The 23,180-nt window shown below is 37.3% G+C and overlaps 2 protein-coding genes across 3 annotated transcripts in view; one reads left to right on the top strand and one right to left on the bottom strand.

Moving 5' to 3' along the window:
- Positions 1 to 1,913, bottom strand: part of RAB5A (RAB5A, member RAS oncogene family) — an 18,254-nt gene extending 16,341 nt beyond the window's left edge. For both annotated transcript variants that reach the window (XM_072328963.1, XM_072328964.1), the window contains exon 1: positions 1,642 to 1,913. The gene's annotated coding sequence lies outside the window, so the exon portion shown is untranslated. The remainder of the gene's footprint in view (positions 1 to 1,641) is intronic.
- Positions 1,858 to 23,180, top strand: EFHB (EF-hand domain family member B). Its single transcript, XM_072328962.1, has 14 exons — positions 1,858 to 1,988; positions 5,973 to 6,193; positions 6,453 to 6,515; positions 7,430 to 7,573; positions 9,337 to 9,517; positions 9,971 to 10,081; positions 12,682 to 12,811; positions 13,201 to 13,284; positions 14,881 to 14,948; positions 16,320 to 16,474; positions 17,312 to 17,519; positions 18,156 to 18,359; positions 19,682 to 19,863; positions 23,008 to 23,180. The coding sequence occupies exons 2-14, from the start codon at positions 6,128 to 6,130 to the stop codon at positions 23,170 to 23,172; spliced, it is 1,761 nt and encodes a 586-aa protein (XP_072185063.1). The 5' UTR covers positions 1,858 to 1,988; positions 5,973 to 6,127; the 3' UTR covers positions 23,173 to 23,180.

Below are 23,180 nucleotides of genomic sequence, written 5' to 3'. Positions count from 1 at the left end.
TTAAACAACAAGAAAGCCAATACAGAAGTATCAAAATAACACTTGTGACAAAAGCCAGCCCACTAAAGGGATTAAGACAGCTAACACTGTTCCTACAATGAATGTGATTAAGTGCACAATCAAAGACCTCAAGAAAAGCCAATGGTTAATTCAAACATGAAACATTCCATCACTTGAAATACCTACACATTTCAGAGCAAGTGACAGTACTTCTTACCATGAACTTAATACTGTACTGATTCCTAGTCAATTTTCTGATGTTTCATCAGTAGAGATCATATAGCATCAAGCTTGCAACTATTGTCTAATTTGGTTATACTGGACTATCTAGTCTGTTTTAAGAAGCAATAACAAAAAAAAAATTACTTATTTAGGACTCCTGCTAACAAAGTTTTCTTTTACTCTCTTCCAGAATTATTAATTATGACAAAATTATTATGCCATCTTTCTGCAGCATTCAAGACAGTGGCATACATAACAGTCTAAACATTTGTTCCAGTTTGTACTGAAGCATCACAAAGCTGTAAATTAAAGATGTGAATCAACAGTCATCACAAAAAAAAAAAACTCATTGATTTCCAATTAAATGCAACAGCTATTTAATAAGCTCATTTAAGTGATATATAGTATTAATTGCTTTGAGACAAACTGGTTCATCATACAGCAAATATAAGTAACGATGACTGTACTATCATTGTCCATAACCACCTCACTTCAGCTAACATCTACCTTTTACTGATGACTCTTATTACATGATACAAATACCATCTAGGCAAGACACCTAGCCTGCCTGCAACTACCAAAATGAAAAGAAAAAACAGAACAAAAAAAAAAAAGATTCCATTTGAGTGTGAATATTGTGTGGATGGGGCTCATTAATTTTATCTCAGTTAGCTGTTATGTCTTTTTCCTAGGATGTGAAAGAGGTATAACACTGAAAAGAAGCACAGAAAATCATGGGAGAATAACAGCCTTTCAAGGTCCCGTTTCTTGAAACATTTTGATAATTTTACAGTTTAGCTGCGCTCTAAAATAGGAGGAGTATATGTTTCTACAGTGCTCCAGCTTCATCTCTAGTTTCAACCGAGACTCAGAGGGTGCACACACCTTCCATTAGGCCTGTCAGTATTCTTTGGATAGCGACGCGTTGTCCAAGTATTTTACTTCCCACCTTCTTCATTGGCCTTCCTCCAGCCGCAAACGAAACGGAAAGCGTGGGTTCCACCGCCCTCAACCCTTCCACGCACAACTCGGAGGGCACAACCCTCCCCTCGCAGCTGGACCAAACGGCGCTGAATCGCAGTGGAGGATCCCCCTCCCCGCCACGGCTCCGGGCCCGGCCCTACCAGCCCAACCGCCTCCCCTCCCCCGCAGCTCCCTTCCAGGCACAGGAATAAGGGGAAGTGGGAAAATCGGGGGCGCCATTTTGAGCCGGGAAGAAGAGAGCTCAGCCTCTCTTCCCCAGCACCGGGCTGCCCACCTTGGCAGCCCGCCCTGCCGCCCAGTCTGCCCGCAGAGCCCGGCGGCGGCGGCGGGCGAAAGGGGAAGAAGCCCGTACAGCCCAACCCCACATCGGGCACTGCCGGAGCTTCAACATCCGCCGATACGGCCCCCGCCCCACCAGCCCCGTCGCCGCCTCACCTGGCCAGGCCGCGACGGCCACGCAGGGGAAGGGGAGGATGGGGTGTCAGGAGGCGGCGGCGGCGCAGTTTCTGTCTGTGTGTCCTTCCGTCCGTCCGTCCAGTAAGGCTGAAGGCCTAGTCGGAGCAAGGCCGCGGGAGGAGGGGGCGGCGGGGAGGCGGCTCCACGGCAGGCGCGGGGTGGGGGCGAGGGGCGGGGGCGCAGCCGGGCCTCACCCAGAGGCCGCCGCCGCCGACTTCCGCCGCCGCCTGTTCCCCGACCAAAACACACACGCACACGTACTTCCGGTACTGTCGCCACGTCACGGCCAGCACGCGGCACACGCTTCCGGTTCGCCTGCGAGTCACGTGAGCTCTTCGTCCCGTCTCTTCTTCCTCCATATTCTTCCCCTCCTTATTATTAGCGTGGGGGTTGGTTGGGTGCTGATGTCTCCCTTCTCTCCTCAGGAGACAGGCTCCTGTGGTGAACAGGCATCTTCTATACTTCTATATTAGTTAGGAGCCACATGTATTTTAAATTAGGAGTATATATGCTATATTGGCAGTATATGCTTTGCATTAGCCATATATATTTTAAATTAGAGAGGGGCTTAGTACTGTGAGAATGTTGTAACTGAAGATGGCAGGATGTGAAGGCAGAGCAATTCTTGATTGCTAGTAATACGTGCAGGCACTGAGTGACACATCTTGTACAAGAGGCTGTTGGGCATCCGTCATTGATGTTTTGTGTCACTAGCGTGTTTGAAACCTTCACAACCCTGCGTACTTTTTTGATGTGTATAGAATTGTAAACTGTCCTCAATTGGAAGGGATCCACATGGATCATTAAATTAAACTCTTCTTGCCACACAGGACCACCCAAAAGTAATGCTTCCTAGTTTTTTATCTTGGCCCATGATATCACAAGAGGATGTTGGTGGTATAGCAGTAAAGACTGAACCTTCCCACCAATATTCTGCTTCATTTTGTTGTCATGTAACAGATGGCAGCAGAGGCACAATCTGACAAGTTGGGGTCTGATATGGAAGTGCATGTGAAGCAAAGGTTTGTAATTGAAAGGCCTCCGTGCAGAAAAAATAGTGCCAACCGACATTCATCAGTGCTTGCTGGATGTTTTTGGAGATCAAACAGTGGGTGAGAGCATGAGGTAGTGGGTGATATGTTTCAGCAGTGGTGAGACACTGGGGGGTCATCTCCACTGCTGCAGATTTTTACAAGCACAACGTGCAGGTTCTTGTTCATTTCTGGCAAAAACGCATAGCTAATGTTGATGACTGTGATGAAAAAAATAGTGTTTTGTAGCTGAGAATTTGCTCTGTCAAACAGTGTTAGTGTGCTCTTCGTAGTATCTGCTGTAGTTTGCATGGAAATAAGAGGCATTACTTTCAAAGCAACCTGTGTACAACAGTAGAACTACATGTGATACTAATGTGCTCCTAGAAAACATATATTATGTGCACAAGGTTCCCACTAGCTATGACACAGACACACAGTCTCTCTCTCCTGCTTTGTGAAACCCCCAAGTCATTCACAGCTAGTTGAAGCTGACATAAGCAAAGATTCACTATGAATGTATGAAATAGAGAGCATGGAGCAGTAATTAAATGAATTTTCATTGCCATATTTTGGAGTTAATGAGTCCATGAATGCTAGTGTTGAAGATGAGGTTCTTTTACTGTAGTCTGGACTAACAGCAATTTAAGAATAGGTCTGAAATCACCAGACTAGCCATTCCTGTGATCGTGTTTACCTATTTATTTCTATATGTTGTTGTTAAAATATGAAAAGTGAAACTTTGCATTGGATTGTGTTAACAAAAATAAATAAATAAATGCATGGTATGACCTCAACAAATTTTCTTTTCATTGTTTCTCACTGGAGTTTAACAATATGCTCTATTCATGCTTTTAACATTTAAATATAGATGTATAACAATAAATAGAAGTTGACTTCAGAGGATGTACATCATCTATTTATACTGTTAGATTTTTCATCTTGGTTTCACTTCCTCAGTTCTTTTTTTGTTGCTGTTTTTGTTCTTTTTTCTTTTTCTTCTCCTATGTTTCCACCTGTTCCAATATTTTCCTTTCTGCCTTTCTTCTGTTTGGGTACGTTTTCTTTACATCCATAGTTTTGGTCATAATATAGCATATAGAACATATGCAGCACACAGAAAACAGTTGTTTTCTATCTGTAAATGGCTTAATAAATAAATAAAAGTGTAACCAAGCAACGGCAACTACAAAGGATGTTAGCATGGCTAACGTTCATCAAGAGTTTCACAAAACTTGAAGCATTTTACATGAAGTTCTTTGGCCTTCAGACTTTTACAGACTTAGGGAATGCTAAGCACTGAGACCATAGGCTGAGAACTGTTGTAGACCATGGGATCATTGTGCTTCGTAAAGAAAGTGAAGATTTTAGGTATTTTCCTCAGTTTTAGTCCATAGGAGATGGAAGAAGGGATGGTGCTGTGGGTACTGGATGTCAGATGTCAGTGAATAATAGAAACTTTCAGATGACAAGCACTGTTTATTAAATAATAATAATAATAAAATAGTGCTGCTGTAGAAAGGAATATTTCCTCTTTTTCCTATTATGTATCTACCCATAAAATGCTGAGAATGCCTGTATTCTAGCAGGGTGAATCCTATTTACCTTTAAGGCAATTCACATGAAGGCAAAATCTCTCCAAATTCATCCAATACTATATTAATTTTATTTCTGTTATACATTTTTAAGTTTGTTGTTGTTGTATTGTTTTTATCCCAACAGGCAGTGAAAATATGAATGCACTTATTTCAGCTTAATATATATATATTTTTTTTAATGTAGGAGGTGAAAGGAAAATATTAATCTCAATCTTTCTAGTTTCCTGTTTTCTGTTTATGGACTCCCCTATAATCATTTATGGTGGAAGTAGCTCTTGTAGATAAAAATGTTCTCCTGTTTTGTTTGGCACCTGTACTGAAAGCAGCCAGTGAGGCATCACCTTCTTTTATAAAAAAGCTACTAATGGAGAACATTCTTAAAAGCAGATTTTCAGTCTAAAGAGGTTCAAGATCTGCTTTAAGAGTTGTGTTGAAGGCAGCTCCAAGAAGCACAAATATTGGTAGTAAGTTTCAAGTTGATTTGTAGGGATCCTCATCTGTGTTGAAAAACAAAAGGACAAAACAGAAAAAACTGGGGACTTCCCAACTTGTTTCTGCAATAGGTATTGCTTTCACATTGCCAGGCACTATTTTTCCACCTTCAATGCAACCCATCCAGCAAGGCTGAAGGGATTCTTTCAGTTAGAAAGTGTGGCCACCTGCTGGGGAAAAACACTGTAAAATAAATCAGAAGTAGCAATGTACAAAGTAGTAATACCTTGAGTACAAGCTAAGTAGAAATGCAAACACACAAAACAATAAAAGTTTAAGTCCTGGTTTCAGCTTTTTGTACATTATCATTTTAGCGTATAGGTTTGCAATACTATACTTTGTTCTCTCCCTGAATAAGTAGTTCCCTCTTCTGCTGCCATTTTTATCCTTGCTCAGTTATTCCTTTCAATCAGATAAAATTCATCCCTCATTTCTAACACTAGCAAGTTTATTCAAATCACAATGTGGCCCTGTTGTATTTAACAGAGGAACAGGTTTCACACTGAGGCATAACAAGTATTTGGCAGGAACGCTTAAAAATAGCAACAAAAATGTTTGAAGAAAGTATAAGAGAACCAAACATTTTAAGAATTTTTTAAAATTTATTTGCCAAGTGGTCAAATTTGTTCTACATTACTGGCTTTGTACCATCATTCTTACAACAAAGAAACATACCTACACTTGAAAAGGGATGCCAGCAATAGCCGCAGCTAAATTAGAGCTGAGAACATATGTTACCTGGAAAAGATTAAGCTGTGCTCACACATGCTCACAGATCACACCATGGGCATAGCGTCACTGGAGTAGGTGGCCAGACATCCCTGACAGCAGGCAGGCTGTTTCCTACCTGCCCGTTGTAGGACAGGCTCCTCAAAGCTCTGCATTCACTTAACGTCCTTATCAAACAAATGTTAGAGCTGTGACTAAAATGGCAACTTCTGGTAATGTTTGTTAATTAATTACAGGTAAGGTCTGTAAGTTTACCTAAAACTGTTTTTTGCCATTATTGGAGGATAGAGAATGGAACAGGATGTGATTAAATATAGACGTTTTGCTGGGAGGAAGTGGGGAGTTTACTAATGTCACCTGAGTGGAAATCGGCCTTTCTGAAAGCAGAGGCGCTTTAAACGGCAGTGAAACCTGATCTGCCTTAACTAAGCTACTTTTTGGAAATAATCTGTTTCCACAGGACAAGTTTGATACTTGTGTTGGTGTTCCCCTGAGGAGCTGAAGCCAGGAGGCCACCAGTGTGTGCTGGCTGCCAGGGAGGTGTGGCAGAAGCTGGTGGTGCCACCCAGAGTGCAGCCGTTACCAGGCCAACAGGTAAACTGCCCCACTTGCACCATGGCGGATCCACCACAGCCCGTCTACAAGGGGAGTTTCATGGACAGATTTCCCCACATCTTGGCTGTGAGTGAAGCCTGCATGCTCTCTATGCTTTACCAGGGTCGTAGTTGGCCATGGGGCTGAAGCAGAGGCAGCTGGTGGGGCCAGTGGGCTCCTCTCACTGCAGTCCTGCATCACTCCCAAAATAAAGCGGGAGGCTCCTTTTTAACAGAGTGAGGACAGTTAGTCAACATCTTGTATGAGATGTTGAAGCATTTGGCTTGGTTACAACTTGTTGTGTTTTTTGTTTGTTTGTTTTTGTTGTTTCTGTCGTGTTGCTTAGGCTGGGAAGTTGTTTCCAGCAGGTGGTACAGCTGCACAGTGCCTCACTGAAGCTTTGCCCAGGGTGAGTGTGCTTTTGAGATGGTTTCTTTTAAGCTTCTATATAACTTATTAGTGATTATGCTTTCAACCAGGCCCTAAATCTGTTACTTCTCCCACCTTATGCTGTTTTTTAAAATAAAGAACATCAGTGAAATCATGGTCATATTTTTTCTACAGCCATTATCTTTAGAAACTACAGATATCATTTATTTATTTATTTATATTTATATTAATACCCATTGTTTAAAGGGATCACAGAAAGTAGCTGGTAGGAATGTAAAAGTTTTTATTTATTTATTTATTTATTTTTTGGTCTGTATGTTTTACGAAATTCGTCATATGTTCAGTAGGACTAAAGAGGATCATTTTACATTTTACAATTACAGTGATTATTTTGAGGAGTTGTTATGATTTCTGATAGAGGACCTTCTCCTTGATCAAGGATGCTGTTAGAGTTGTGTTCCCTATGCTCCCTTCCCAATCTCCCTGAAGAGTTAGGAACTGCATCCCTTCACTGAAATCTCTCCCCTTAAATGAGTGAATAATAATAATAATAATAATAAACCAACAAGACAGTAGTTGAAGTAATTTCTGAAACTGCTTAATTGATGTGGGAACTGTTGTAGATTAGGCCAAATGTTTGTTAAATTGGTAAATGTAATTTATATAAGGAAGCTTTTATCCACTTCAAAAGCCTAAACCAGAAAAGTAAAGCTTCCTCTCTCCTCACTTCGGTTGGTGATTTGATTAAATTTAGTCTGGGTTGTGTTGACCTTCTGTTTAGTATATCAACATCTTCAGGCATATGTTATAGTCATAAAAGATCTATTTTGCTCTTACATCTGTGGAATTGTGCTGAACTGGCTGTGGTACATTTTCGTTACTGTATTGTGGAAATCTTCTGTAAAATTGTAATTTTCTTTGCCTTATATATAGCCCGTCACTCCAGATACTGTGAAAAAGTTTCGAAATACGACAGATCCAGCTCCTGGTGCTAAAACAATATTCTATGGCAGAGCAGATGACCCTGACGTTGCAGCTCATTTGACGCATGGCATACCATCAGCTTCTTCAGTTCCTGTATGAATGTGACTTCTTTACTTTTGTTTGAGGATGAACTGCTTAAGAATATGCTTAATAAATGCAGCTGATTCCTTCATCGTTGGAGATAAAGTCATAGCTGAGTGATTTCATTGAACTTTTCACTGCTGCTTGGATTATCTGTATTCTGAGGTCTGTTCGTAGGATTTAGTTAGCTTGATTGAAATAGGGAAACAGCTGAACTTCAGTTTTGCAGTGAGTAATGAATTATACATTGCATTTCAACATTTAATGTCTTCTGCTCACAAATATTGCTGCTTTAGTCTTTTCTAAATACAGATGCAAAGCGAGCTCTTGGCAAGTAGACTATTATCAGAGAATGTTTAGCAACTTCTTCTGTATTCTTTCTTACTTTTGAGTTGTAAATGATTTTGTTAGTTAAAAAGTGCTATTTTGGACATGTCAGTCTATTTTATGTGTATTTTTCAGAAATTATTTTTGTAAGATGTAATCGAACAACTGAAGAGCTCTTGGTAATTTTATCAGATACTATTCAAATTTCTGAGAGTAGCAGTTTGTTAGTAAATGACACTTGCTGGTATGTCTTAGCAGGGCTTGTAAATTCACAGTTTTCAGTTCAACGAATGAAGAAGCTTAGGCAAAAGTAGATTAGGTCACCTTATAGGCTTATTTTTGAAGTTGAAAAAGCTAAGACCTGATATTTAGCATATTCATTAGGCATATCCAAAATAATAGCAACAATACAAAAATTAGATTTGTGCTGTACCTCCTCGGAAGTTTTATGCTGAACAGATTGACTTGTTATTCTGTATCATCTGTGGAAATCCATTTTACTTTGTATTATTAATTAAATGTTAACTGGAGAAAGAGTTGGAGTCAGTTTTCTAAGCATGGATTTGGATCATTATATCTACTACTTCTTTTTATTTCTTTATTTTATGTATTTTTTTTTCCTCCTATCTAATATATGTTCATATAACAGTTACCAGATATTTAATAATAAATCCTCTTTAGGGTCCCCATTATTTTGATGGTCAGTCTGAAAAATTGAATGATTTAAGAAGATCACTGTAGCCCATTTTGATATTTTTTGAACCTTTTTTTTTTTAACTTTTTTGAGATTTTATTTTTCTCCTTGTATTGACCTAAGCTTACAAATAATTTCTATTGACCCTGGCCTTCTGGGGAGACATTTTGTCCAGCTTAGTGCTAAGCTTTGAGAAACCCTCCTAAAGTCCTTTCCGTTGATACTTCTTGAATCTCAATATGAATCTATATCTTAAAATATGCACTGACAGAACTGGGAGTAGATGTTTAGTGAATAGACTTAACCACTAGACAACAGATGTCTTTCCTCATAAGCACTAGAAGAATTCATTCAAAAGATGTTACAGCTGTATAATTTTCACAGTTCAGTTTAGTCATATTGTATTTTGACAATGGTTTCTAATATACATTAAGAGCAGAAAAACCACGGCCTGAAATTTTATTTATGAACAAGTGACAAATCTTGTATAAAATTAAAAAGTTCTGTCTTAGAGTCTGTCTTTTATTTTGCTGGAGATTTAGCACAGCATTGATTATTAATGACCTTATCTTACAATACAGTTCTGTATTACAACTAGTTAGATAAAATTATGAGTCTAATAATCTAAAATGTCTATAGAATACTTGCTATCAGTCTGCTGTTCTTGTGGATGTGAGGGGGTAGCCATCCTGATGTGTGAATGATTAAAATGTACTGATTTTCTTGCTTCTTTTGTTGTTTGTGACATCTTTAGGCAGCTTCATTGATAAATCCACTTCCTAAAACTAATTTTCAACAAAAAATACAAGACATAAAAGAAGCAATCTACTTGAGTAATCGTGAAGCACCGTTGGGCAGGTCACATGATCAATCTTCTATGTTACCCAAGGGCTTGGATGTAACCAATACCACATTTGGAACAAAAATTGTCCAAGGTAGGAAAAAAGTAATGCTAAAATGTACATCTTGTAACTACAAGATAATATGCAATTTAATATCTAGCCTGAATTGTATGCTTCCAACAATTCTGGTTTAGCAGAAAAGTCATTGTTAAAGCTATTGAAAGGCATAAAAACATACTGATGTTTTTGAGTTATGATAAAGAGACATCTGAGGACACTTTGTAACTAGTAAGGTTTTTTGCTGTGTATAATATATTACCCTGTTAGTCTTTCCTCCACAGATGCAAGCAGATCACATGTTCATCATGTAGTCCCCTGTGCAATGGCTATGTTCATCTCAGTTTCTGTGATTCTTGCCCTATTCTCATCATGTTACAAGTTTCCTGTTCTGTTGATTTTCTGCAAGTATGATGAAAAATGTCATATTTTCATATTATTAACATCTCCAACAAATACTGTTTCAAATTTACCTTCTTTACTTTTCAGATATACCAGCTGGAGAGCTTATAAATCCTCCAAAAACTTTTGAGGAAGTAGACAAAGAAGCCAGAGAAGGACATGATTTATATGTTGTGTCACACAATGATTATTATGCTGGTATGTTCATAATGATTATAATCCTCATCTGTTCAAAGGCTAGTAAGAAGCAACATAAGAACTGTAGTGTTATTTCTTTATTAATATTATAGAGTATAAATCATTTTTAAAAGCAATGGTGCAAAAAAAAATTTAAAAAAAAAAATCAGATATACAACTGAAAGAGTACCTATTTCTAGAATCGTAGGTACATTGTCAGTGTGATTGGCAGTATAACAGCTGAATGAAGGTGCTGAAAGACTGATTTCTGTTGGGAGATATTTGGAAAACAGTATCCTCAAGAATGTAGGTACATCTAGATGCTCTAGTTGCTTAGTGACTTCAGCGTTATCTATGCCATTGAGAGCTGACTCAGGCTCAGAGACTTTGAGCCCAGCCTGTCCCAGTACTTTTTTTTCTGGTTTCTCTGTTTCATGAGGATCCATATAAAACCTCTGGTCATCTAGTCTTCTGATAGGAGCTCAGTATCAAGCTCTGGTTACTACATACAGAGTATTTCAGTGTGCTGTCTGTCACTCTGACATGCAAATTCCTCAGTCTGCAGCATAGTGCCTGTGAGTCTGCCCCACCGTCTTCGTTTATCGTCTTCCAGTGGGCTGTTCCTACACTGCTTCAGCCTTCAGGGACTATATTTATTTGAGGTGGTCCTTAGTAGTTACTGTTATCTACACAGGAACACTGACAAATATGCAGCGGGTGTATTATGCAACCACTTCTATTTTTCCCATGTCCATCTTTTCCACTTACACTTTGAAACTTACGTTGTTAGTCTATAAAACTAGCATTATGATAAAGTTACCTGTTGTGCTAATACCAACAATTTAGTAAGTGTTGGCCCAGAATGTAAGAAACTATGAAATAGATATTTCAGTTGTAATAATGAATAATTTTCTATGGAGGCTGTTTTTGGAGAATTGAAATTATAGTACTTTGGTCTCTCACTGAGAAATGCTGCTCTTACAGAATATGGCACTATTGCTATAAATTGGCCAAATGTGTAATTTTATTTCTTCTCCTCCCCAGCTTTATTAGGAATTTAAGTGGTATTGTCTGTTTCTGCCTCCTTCATAACTTCTATCCACAAGACCATGGAGAAGTCAAGACAAGAGTAGACAAACTAAGCATCAGGAACACACACTGTCTTTATGTAAAAGGGAAAAATATCAACAATATGCTCTAGTTTTGAACAAAATATAAAAGTTCCATGCAACACTACAGCAGAGGAAGCATTTATTAGGAAGCGTGCATGGATAATATATTTTTTAAAAGTTCAAATTGCAGCTCTTTTCAAAAAGGGATTGAAAGCGCAGAGAAAAAACAACACCCCAATCACAGAATCATAGAATCACAGAATGGTTTGGGTCTGGGGGGACTTTCCCAAGAGATCATCTAGTTCCAAACACCCTGCTGTAGGCAGGGACACCTCCCTCTAGACTAGGTTGTTCAGAGCCCCATCCAGCATGCCCTTAAATACTTCCAGGGAGGGGGCATCCACAACCTCACTGGGCAACCTGTTCCAGTGTCTCACCACCCTCACAGTGAATAATTTCCTCCTGATATCTAGTCTAAGTCTACTCTCTTCCAGTTTAAAACTCTTTCCCCTCATCCTATTGCGACCTGCCCTTACTAAAAGTTCCTCTCCAGCTTTCCTGCAAGCCCACTTCAGATACAGAAAGGCTGCTCTAAGGTCTCCTCAGAGCCTTCTCTTCTCCAGGCTAAAAAGCCATCTCAGCCTGTCCTCATAGGGGAAGTGCTCCAACTCTCTGATCATTTCTGTGGCCCTCCTCTGGATCTGCTCCAACAGCTCCATATCCTTCTTATGTTGGGGCCCAGAACTGGGCTTGGTACTCCAGGTGGGGTCTTATGAGAACAGAGTAGAGGGGCAGAATCACACTTCTCTTGATGCAGCCGAGGAAACTATTGGCGAGTGGCACTTGTGCAGTGTTTTTTTTCTGTGATGAGATACAGGTGCTTGTTGCTCAGTTACACAGAGTACTGAAGTGATGTTCTTGTGCATGAAACCTCATTTTACAGGCAAGACCGGATTAACAGATTTATAAACATGTAGGGCAATACATTTTTTCCCACTGACTTTACTGTAAAATTCCTACTAATTCAATATAGGAAGTGTATATCTGAAAATACAGCAGGTCAAAGTATTTTTTCCTTAGTATTAATTTTTAATAAATAACACATTGAATGGTGTTTGTTTCTGCTTACATGCAGACATTATAATGTGCTTTTATTTGCATGATTAGGCAATTTTATTTTAATTTTTTTTTTCCATTAATTCTGTTGGGATTTTCCTTAGTCCTTATACAGACATAAAAGGCATAGTGGACATCCAGCTATTTTATAACTCAAGTGGTTTTTGTGTTTTTTTTTGTTGCCTTTTGTCTTCTCTTTTGACGATGAGATTAATCTTAAATACTTAAGTATTGTGTGAGTTACACAATTTTCTTGTCTTGGATTGAAAATAATAATTAAATATTAAGGTTTCTTTCTTTATTATTATGTCTTATGAATGAATATACTTTTTTGTGTACTTCTCCTGCCAAAGTGTTTTAAAGTTGAAACACTATATATTCTTTCTTCAATAGGGGAAGCAATAAATAGGAAGTATGACTCACCAAACTTCAACAAGTCTTATGTGTATGGAATAGAAACCCCTCACTTTGAAGATGGACGAAATGTATCCAAATCCTTAAATTGGCTCTATGATTGGCAATTGTAAGTTGCAATGCGTTAAACAGTAAATTAGCAGTATGAGTTTTAAAAAAGAGTACTCATATTGAATATAATTTCTTGCTATCCTGTCACTCAGTTTGTTAGGTTTATTGAACTGAATAGTAAATGCAAGGACTAATTTTCAGAATAACTTATTCAAACCCATTTTGCTATAGTATGTGAGCACAAAACATGGCATTTCCTTAGTGTTACATAAAGATGTCTTTGATTTTTGAAATATAAGAATTTTCAGTTACTGAATTTTATTTCCCCTGCAAAAAGTTACTGTTTCCTTTTAGCATATGCTTTTGTTTGTTTGTTTGTTTTTATATTATTGAATGGTTGTAGAATATTGTTAAGCAACTGTTTGAGAGTTCTCTCAAAATTCATAGGAAAAGAGCAGCAAAGATTGTATCCAAAAGAAATGATGATTTCAAGGAAAAATTTCAGCCTCAGATTGGAAAAGTCCTTGATCCGTAAGTAAGCAAAGATACCTTCCAAGAACAGAATTTATACACACTTGCCAAGCCTCCTGTTTCTTTTTCTGTCTTAGATAAGCAATATAAATGTGTGTTCAAAGCTTCTATTGTAGTGCTCAATTACTAGGTGGGATTCTGCTTGCCCTCGTCAGTGTGAAAGTTAGTAATGAAGGCTGTGTTGTGTCTTTATAATGAAGTTAAGTGTTTATTTAGCCTTTTGCTTTTAGAAAGGTTTAAAATAGTTGAAATGTCTCGTGTATTGCTTGGAAACAACCATTTTACTTATTCTGACAGTGGATTTGTTGATCTGTTTTAGGCCGTCTGTATTCAGTTGGAAAAGGGCATGAAACTGAACTGTAATATTAACTAGCAGCATGTATGTAATCATATTGTTACAGTGCTTCATGAATCTTGGGTGATCTACAACAACTTTTTCTTTCTCAAAATAGTACTTATAATGAACTGCAATAGTCTTATGGCATAGTCAGGATTCAGCTGTGCTACTAAACTGATGTTTCTGAATGCAAAGATTGTCTTTGCAGATGCCTGATATTTCTTTACAACTATTTGGGGACCCAGAAAATTATTGGCTTTGATACCCAATTTAATTTTGCATTCACAATCACAGGCTCAGCAACCATGACAGATTGTGCTGATAGTACCCGTTAGGAGTGAACATGTTTCCCTTTCTGCAGGGAGAGCCAGTTTATCCTCTGTCCTTTCAGTCCTTACTGTGAAGAAGACTTAGACTGTGCGCAGTATGAGGCAGTGTGATCAGTCAGGGAACGCAGGTTGCAATGCAAGCTCAAATGCAGCACAAATACTATAAGAATGTTATAACCTAACAACATTTAATTTTGAGAGTTTTACGCCATCTCAATCATATATGTAGTATGAAAAGAGGAAAAATGCAAGGTAGCATTTCAGTTACCATGCTTCCATCTCAGTAGTTATGTGGGCTTTTTGCTCGGTTTGTGGGTTTGTTTTTTTCATACCCAAGCCTTACTTCTCTTTTCAGTTTTGACAGAGACTTCTAATTCATGTAACAAGGATTTAATTATTAAACCTGAAGATAAAATGAACATTGCATCTTCTTCAAATGAGCAAATAATTTCTTAGAGTCATCAAAATCATCTTAATTTTCTATTAATAAAATGGGGTCAGGTTTTCTAGATGGATATTTGCTTGGTTGCTATACTTTCCATACATCACATGTGAAAAAGCAGATGTAATTAAATCTTTCTACTGTTGTCAAAAGTAGTTTATTTTGGAGACACTTTTCCAGATGGAGATCTGATTTGCCCTAAACATTACTAATATCTGTCAGGTATGCTATAAAAACTTTCCTCACTCTTTCATTTCTATCATTTTGCATTTTGTTCAGTCAGTTTTCTAAATGTTTATAATGGGATGCTTTTCTGCAATTGTAACTTGCAGGGTAGTAATGAAAAAAAAAAAAAAAATCCAGGTAAACTATGTATATAATTCCTAATTATATAACAGGTGAGCATGTTTCTTTAATAATAGCTTACAGCTTATTTTAACCACTAATAAACTATTTGGCAAATAACAAAGAAATGTGCATATTGACAGCATAGCGGAAACAATGAATGTTCCCGCAGACCATACCTTTGGAATGTTACTCCGTCCAGATGAATATGGTAAGTCTTGCAGTGGCAGAATAAAATCTTAACTTGTTGATGAAACTATGATGAAGTAATATAGTATATTATTTTCATAAAATTCTAAGGGTAACACAAACATTTTGAAGGGGCAATTTGAAAAGAAATGAAGTAAATTGTAATTATTATTTTTTTAATTAGTAACTTCTTAAGCTTTTGTATCTAAAGCAGGAAGAACACAAAAAACTCATATTGGTATCTAAGTGACAAACTAAAAATGGATATTTGCATCAATTATGCATCTTTCATAATGATTTTTCCAGTACATTTTCACAAGAGTAAAAATGACAACCAATAAATGAAAAAAAATAGAAATCTATAGAAATTGGAAGAGAGGCAGAAAATGGAATGAGAGGGAAAAAACAACAACAACAACAAAAAAAAACTAATTTTCATTGTGGCAACATTTTGAAATCTGCTCAACTCAAATAACTGTTGTTGAAATGTTTGATATTTTTGTATAATTATTAATGACTTGGAAATTGAAGCAAAGGAAATTGCTGCAAGTAGTTAGGCAACAAAAGTTAAGTGGTGCAAATGTATTTAAGACATTACTTATTTATTTAAGTCAAGAACAGAGTACCTATTTTAAATTCCTCATAAACCTGTATACCTGCTTTACTCTGTTGGGTAATAAGTGAAATGTAGCTATGCTTGCCTTATAAGGAACTTTGGAAGGAACAGAACAAACAAAAGAAGGCAGAATGACAGCAAAAATTAATTCTTAACATGTTGAAAATAGTGCATGTACATTCCTGTTTGAATGGGGTTAGGTGAACTATACTTGTTTGTTAATTGAAATCTGAACTTCTTGTACTCTGTATTATATTCAGTGTTGTATTATGTTCAGTGACTTAGATGAAAACTGTAGACCAATGTGGCAGAGTGTTTGAAAATGCTCATGGTTTTAAGATACACAGAGACCTAGAAGAATTACACAAAAACAGTGCCAAGAACAGTCTTGTCTTTTTAGAAATCAGTGATATTGAAGCCCTTGAAGATATTACATTGAATTTTCTATGGGTTCTTGTGAGTATTCTCAAACATGGTGAGCTGGTAGGGATGTGTTAATAATGTATTATTTTGCTCTCAACTATTTGGACATTAAGTAACTCTTAATATATTAAGCTACATTTAGATGTTTCAAAGTACTGAGCATTAACTGGGTGTAAATAGTGAAATAGTGTGGACCATTTGATCTTCTAATGAGATAGCCTTATCAAATATTCATCGCTGATTAAAATCAGCATCTTGAAATTAAAATTCTTCTACTCTGGACTCTGAATCATTTTCTAAAATGTATATTTTCTATATATGCACAACTAATGGAGGAAATGTTTACTCTTGTAGGCGTTGGAGACCTTCTTCACTGCAGGGTTCCAAGTGAGTTCCTCCGTGGCAAAGACAGAGAGAGAGCTGTCTTAGCTGCAGTTCGGCAAAGCTTGAAGAAAATTAACTACGAAAATTTTGACATGTTACTAGAAGCATTCAGGCATTATGATAAGGTTAGTGTTTTAGAAAAAATAAAGTAAGCATATTGTGTGTCATTAGTATTTCTCTGTTGTAAAGGTGCAAATATGAAGAATGGTAAGAATAACAAAGAAATTATGAAAGAAGAATATAAAGACAAGATTGCTTGGTTATAGAATGTTTGATGCAGTGTGACATGCTGAAGAACTAAATAATTAATAAATGTAAATCTGTGTTAAGTTGTGTTGCAGTATCTATTTTGTTAAGTTTTGCCACTTACGAAAATATATACTGCAACAATCTTACCCAATAGTATTTGGAGTGTGCAAGATAAAGGCAAACAAGGGAGAAGAGTAAGAAAGAATAATCTTACCATTTTCCACAAAAAAATTATTTTTGTATCACCTCAGAAGAAAAACGATTGAAGGAATTTTATTCATATTTTCCTCCAAACTGTAATTCTTTACTGCATTGCCAAGCACTGGAATTTCAAATCTCTTATTTTTTATTCTCTGTGGGTAAAAAATATGAAATTATTTCCATTTCATATATAACACTAATGATAGCATATGCAAAATGTTTGGTGCCTGACTTTCAAAAGAAATCTTGGTTTTCCTTTAAAATTTGTGATTATCGATAGATGCATGACAGATTAGCACACTGACTTTTAATCTGAAGTCACTCTGTTATTTGGGTAAAAAATTATTCATTATTACTCTTGTATTCAGATTTTGTATTTCTAATTCAATTGTGGATTTATTTATTTATTTATTTATTTTGGGCTCTTTGGAAATGGTGTGGTTATATATGTATATAAACATGTTAGATTATTTTTGTATCAGTTGTTATAACAACTATTTTATTTATAATAGAATGGTGATGGGATGATAGACAAAAATGACCTGAGGAAGTCCTGCTTTCAACTTAATCTGAATCTAGATAATGAGCTCCTGGATTCCTTATTTGACTATTGTGATTTGGATAAAGACGGTCACATTAATTATCAGGAGTTTGCAAACTTTCTGAATTGGAAAGACAAAATGGCTATAGAAGAATTTGAAGAAAAAGTAATCACAAAAGGTAGGTGAAATAATACTGAGAAACTGTGTAGTTGAGCTTATTACTACAACAGCAAGAATCCTCCTGAAGTAGACTTGGTGATCCATTAGAAGAACAGGATTTACAGTGGCTGTCATAAAAGGACAACAGGTTTGTCATGCAGGACTTACCCTTGGCTAAGCCATGTTGGTTACCACCAATCACCTCATCTTTGCATTTGCCTTATTAGGGCCTTCAGGTTCCATGATCTTACCAGTCACAGAGTTGAGACTGATTGGCCCATAATTTCCTGGATCTTCTCTTTTTCCCATCTTGAAAACTGATATTGCCCTTTTTACGGTCAGTGGGAACTTCACCGGACCACTATGACCTTTCAAATATAGGGGATAGCTGCTTGGCATCTTCATCCACCAGTTCCCTCAGAACCTGTGGACGGATCCCATCAGGTCCCATGGACTTGTGCACCTTCAGATTTGGTGTTTGGAGATTGTCTCATAAATCAGAAGGAAGTAAAAATTTCCTAGAATCATTATAAATTATGTAAATTGTTTATCTTATGTTATCTGTTTTATAAATTCTGAGAAGTTCAAGCAACTTCTAAAAACCTCTTATGATGTGTTGATAATAAATCCTGGCTATTCTGTAACTTCTTACCAGGGAAAAAAATAGATGTTCCTTCTCAGTCTGACACAAACACAGATGATGAGCCACTGTTGAAGCCAGAAGATCTTGAATTAAAAGAAGCAGGAAGCTCGGGAAAGACACCAAAAACCCTTACAAGACCAACAGACAGAGTATTTGCAGACTATCAAACAACTTCTTCCCAATATAATGCTGTAGTAGGTGGTCTTCCAACAAACTGTAAGTACAGTGGACCGTACCTCATGTTTCCAAGCATTATGTAAGTAAAAGTCAGGAGTAAGTTTGAAAACTGTTGCTGCAGGTATTGTTAATGTTCAATAGTGAGTAAATTAATCTAATGCAGATTTGTGTAGGATTGTGGCTTGGAATTTGTCAGTTTGAATATTTGGCACAGATAATCTGCTGAAAAATTGAGATTTAGTCTAGATGTACAAAGCATTTAATGCTGTTCCACAAAACATCCTTGTCTCTAAATTGACAATTAAGTCAACAGCTCAATGTCCAGGTGGAGACCAGCAACAAGTAGTGTATATTGGGTGGTGGTATTGGGACCAATATGTTTTCAACATCTTTGTTGGCTACATGATAGTGGGACTGAGTACATTTTCAGCAAGTTTGCAGACAGCACCAAACTGTATGGTGCATTTCCATGCTGGACAGAAGGGGTGCCATCCAGAGGGACCTTGACAGGCTTGAGAAATGGGTACATATGAACCTAATGTACTTAAACAAGGTCAAGTGTTGCATCCACACCTGAGTCAGATCAGTTCCAGGTACAAATATACACTGGATGATTAATGGCTTGAGAGCAGCCCTGAGGGAAAGGACTTGAGGGTATTAGTGTATGAAAAACAGAAGGTGAGCCATCAGTGTGCACATGCAGCCCAAAGAACTAACATATCCTGCATCAAAAGAAGTGTGACCAGCAGGTCTAGGGAGCAGATTCATCCCCTCTCCTCTCTTGAGGAGCACTGTGTTCAGCTCTGGGGACCTCTGCATAGGAAACACATGGAACTACTGGAACAGACCTAGCACCGATGAGGATGATCAGAGGACTTGAAGATATTTTTTATGAAGATAAAGCTGAGAGATTTAGAGGAGAAAGCTCTGGAGTTAGAACTCGGTGATCTTTAAGATCCTTTTCAACTCAAACCATTTTATGTTTTTCAGAAATTAAGGATGTAATTATAGGAAGACAAGATCATCTTGGAATCGTCTAAAAATGTTTTTAGATAGAAGTACTTAAAAGTTACAGAATCACAGAATCACAGAATTGTAGGGGTTGGAAGAGACCTCTAGTGATCATCGAGTCCAACCCCCCTGCCAAAAAGTTACTAAAATATTTCCCATTCTCATGTTTCATGATGTAGCTGGAAGTAAGAGTTCTAGATGTAATAAAGATGAGGGGGAAAATTATATTAGCACTTGAAGTTGTGTGAGAGAAAGGATCAAAATTGCTCTTATTTAATGCAAAATCTTTTATCCTCCCTCGGACTATATTTATATACTTTTCCATATTACCTGTTGATTGATTTCCACAGGTTATCCGGTATGTGGTGTTCCAACTATTCGTTCAGATATTCCAGCTCCTCGAATTCGCCGCATCAGTGACAGAACTAATTATGGTGATGAAGCCAATGCTTATGCATTACTGTTCCCTTCTGTCTTCGGTCAAAAGGGAGTGTATGAAGGAGACATCTTTAAATCAAGACCAAAGGCAGAGGTATAATATATATATATTTTTTCAGAATATTCTTTCTAGATAAATGCGATGCCTTGAGCCATGTGGGAGTGGAAAGTTGTATAGGTTGTAAAATTAATTGTACTGACATTACCATCCTTTAATACCCATTCAGATATCTGAAAATTATATGCTCTTCACATTCAAAATTATTCGTAAACATGGGAGATACTTATGAAGTCATATCTCAATAAAATGTGTAATATAAGGAAGTATGTCAGGTTGTTGCTTCTCACATGCTCAAATGCTGAGTTGTTGAATGATGCTTGGTAGATAATTTAGGACTTCAGAGTCTCTTTCAACATTTCTGTAATGTGAGAGGAGGAGGAACAACCTCCTAGGTCAGGTCAGGGGCTGACCTAAAGTAAAGGAGCTCTGTGAAGATGGACCTGGATGTCATGGTAGACAACAAGTTGGTGATGAGCTACTGGTGTGCCCTTGTGGCTAAGAACCACAGTGGTATCTTGAGGTGTGTTAGAAAGAGCTTGGCCAGCAGGACGAGGGAGGTGACCCTCCCCCTCTTCTTTGCCTTGGTGAGGCCACAATGAATCATAGAACCAGCTGAGTTGGAAGGAGCCTTTAAAAGTCATCTAGCCCAACTCCCCTACACTGAATGGGGATTTCCACAGCTAAATCCAGTTAATCCACAATAGAGGCTGATAGAGTCTGTCTCCTTCTTTCATAAAGCCTCTCTTTCAATACTGAAAGGCTGCTATCAGGTCTCCCCAGAGCCTTCTCTTCTCCAGGCTTAACAGCCCCAGCTCTCTCAGCCTCTCTTCACAGAGGAGGTGTTCCGTCTCTTAAACCTGTAGTACTGCATCCAGTTCTGGGTTCTTCAGTTCAAGAAAAACAGGGAACTACTGGAGAGAGTTCAGTGAAGGGCCATTAAGATGTTTAGGGGTGTGGAGCATCTCCCTTTTGAGGAAAGGCTGAGAGACTTGGGCCAGTTCAACCTGGGGAAGAGAAGACTGAGGGGATTTTATTAATGCTTGTAAATTATGAAGGGTGGGTGACAAGAGGCTGGGGCTAAGATTTTGTCAGTGGTGTCCAGTGCTAGGACAAGGATCAAACAGGCAAAAGCTGGAACACAGGAAATTCCATGTCAACATGAAGAAAAATGTCATTACTATGAGTGTGGCAGAGCACTGGAACAAGCTTGTGGTCTCCTCTAAAGGTACTCAAAACATGCCTTCACTCTTGCTTATGCAGCTTACTCTAGTGAACGTGCTTTAGCAGAGGGGTTGAACAAGATGATCTGCAGAGGTCCTTTTTAACCCCTATGAACCTGTGATTCTGTAATGCAGAACAGATACTAGATTTCCATCTTTGGATGTATTCAAATTCTTAGTTACATCCCAAGGAACGTGGTTTAGCGGTGAATTTACCCCTGCTTCGATGGTACGGTTAGGTGGATTATCTCCAGAAATGTCTTCCACATAAATTACTGTATAATTCTATTAGTAGATAGAATATGTTGTCTATATAAAGAGAAATATATAAATGGGGATTGCTGTTCTTGTTGTTAATGTTTTTTTGTTTTTGTTTTCCTAGAGAAAGAATCTTACAGATGTGTAAAACTAGTTTCTATCACACAAGAATGTTCAGTGGAAAATTTTAGCCAGATTGTATTCCCTTGAACTGCCAGGTTTTGTTAATAGCAATTTACAAGCGTTTTTTACTGATATCTTTGGGAGCTGCTACCACTCCTGTTTCCCAACCGAAAGTTCATCCAGCATAAATGCTAAAACAGTGTTGCCTCTTATTTGATGTTGCTCATGGTTTTTCTATTTTATTTCTCTGCATTTTCTAATGAAAAAGAGATCACTTGATTTCTTGTAATATGATTTATGAGCCAATGATAGGAAAATGTAAAATTCCAACCTGAAACGGAAAAAGAACATTAACAAACTCTCCTAGCCACTTTATTAGATAAATACCCAGTCATTTGAAAGTAGATCTGGAACTTGTGCATATATTTTACAGAAAATAATCTTGCTAATTTGTGGTGGGGAGGTAAAAGATTTAGTGCCATGTTCCATAAATATCCTTAAAATAGCATTTTAATGAGCATTTACCATTCTGTAACATAGCTCTCAAGCAGGAAATCCATGTGTGCAGAATATAGCAAACAGTAAATAGAATTTATACTTCACTGAGAAGTCCATTAAACCTGTCAAGCACCAAATAGATCTCTGAAATTACAATGTGGCCTGAGATGTCATCCCCTGTTATAGACTACACAGGCAATACAGAGTGCAGTACAGAACTACCTCTGAGTGCATTAAATCATCCAGTACTCATGAAATAGATTGCTTCAGTGTTGGTGATGTTCTTTTGATTTATATTGACATGGATCATTAATATCTTGAAACATTTTGTAGCTAACAAAATTATTATATGAAAACCCAAAGTCATGTCATAATCACAGAATCACAGAATTGTAGGGGTTGGAAGGGACCTCTAGAGATCACTGAGTCTAACCCCCCTGCCAAAGCAGGTTCCCTACAGTAATATAATAATAATAATATAATATAATAATAATATGTATATATCAGTTTGTGAATAGGCCTGTAGTAATTAATGAGAATTCAGACTGTAAAGCAGTTTTGTAATGTTACTCTTCCTGTTACAAAAGAACAGTGTTTATAAACATGCTGTTTCCTTCAGTAGAATTCAACAGTCTGTAAAAAAGAGCTGAAATTATTTGTCTGAGTAATAGCATGTAATTGATAGTCAACATGATCATGCTGATAGTAAGAGCCAGATTAAACTAAGTGTGCATTTGATAATGTAGGGTTTAGACAGTAATTATTTTATGTCTGTTGATGAATTAGGACACAGTTGCATTTTAATAAGTTGGTATTGCTAAATAAAGTTATGAGAACTTATAGTCATCTATCCTCTGTGCAGTAGTATTTGTATTTGATTTTTCAACATTAAAGTTATATCAACTTTATTAAGACAATTTTGTATCCCACTGTTTTCACCAGAATAAGATTCCATTTCATTGAAATGGGAACATCTTTGATTAAGAATCCAGGATATGTAATGCAAATGTATGTGAAAACTAGACTACAGTGTAAAGAAATTACTAATCGGAATAACTGGAGTGGTACTATTTTGTAGGTAGCACAAATACTTCACAACATCGGTGTGAACATTTCAGATGAAAGATTTGAAGAAATATGGAAACAAGCTTGTATGAAAGAACAAAAAGAAGAGGTTTGTGTAGAAAGTATAAAAAATATACTGTGTGAGATGCAAGCATCAGAATCAAAAGATAGTTGCTAAATCCAGTC

This window comes from Excalfactoria chinensis, chromosome 2 (assembly GCF_039878825.1).
Source record: "Excalfactoria chinensis isolate bCotChi1 chromosome 2, bCotChi1.hap2, whole genome shotgun sequence".
NCBI classification, from domain to species: Eukaryota; Metazoa; Chordata; class Aves; order Galliformes; family Phasianidae; genus Excalfactoria; species Excalfactoria chinensis.
The sequence above is the reverse complement of the archived record's forward strand: the minus strand, read 5'-3'. Positions and strand labels throughout refer to the sequence as shown.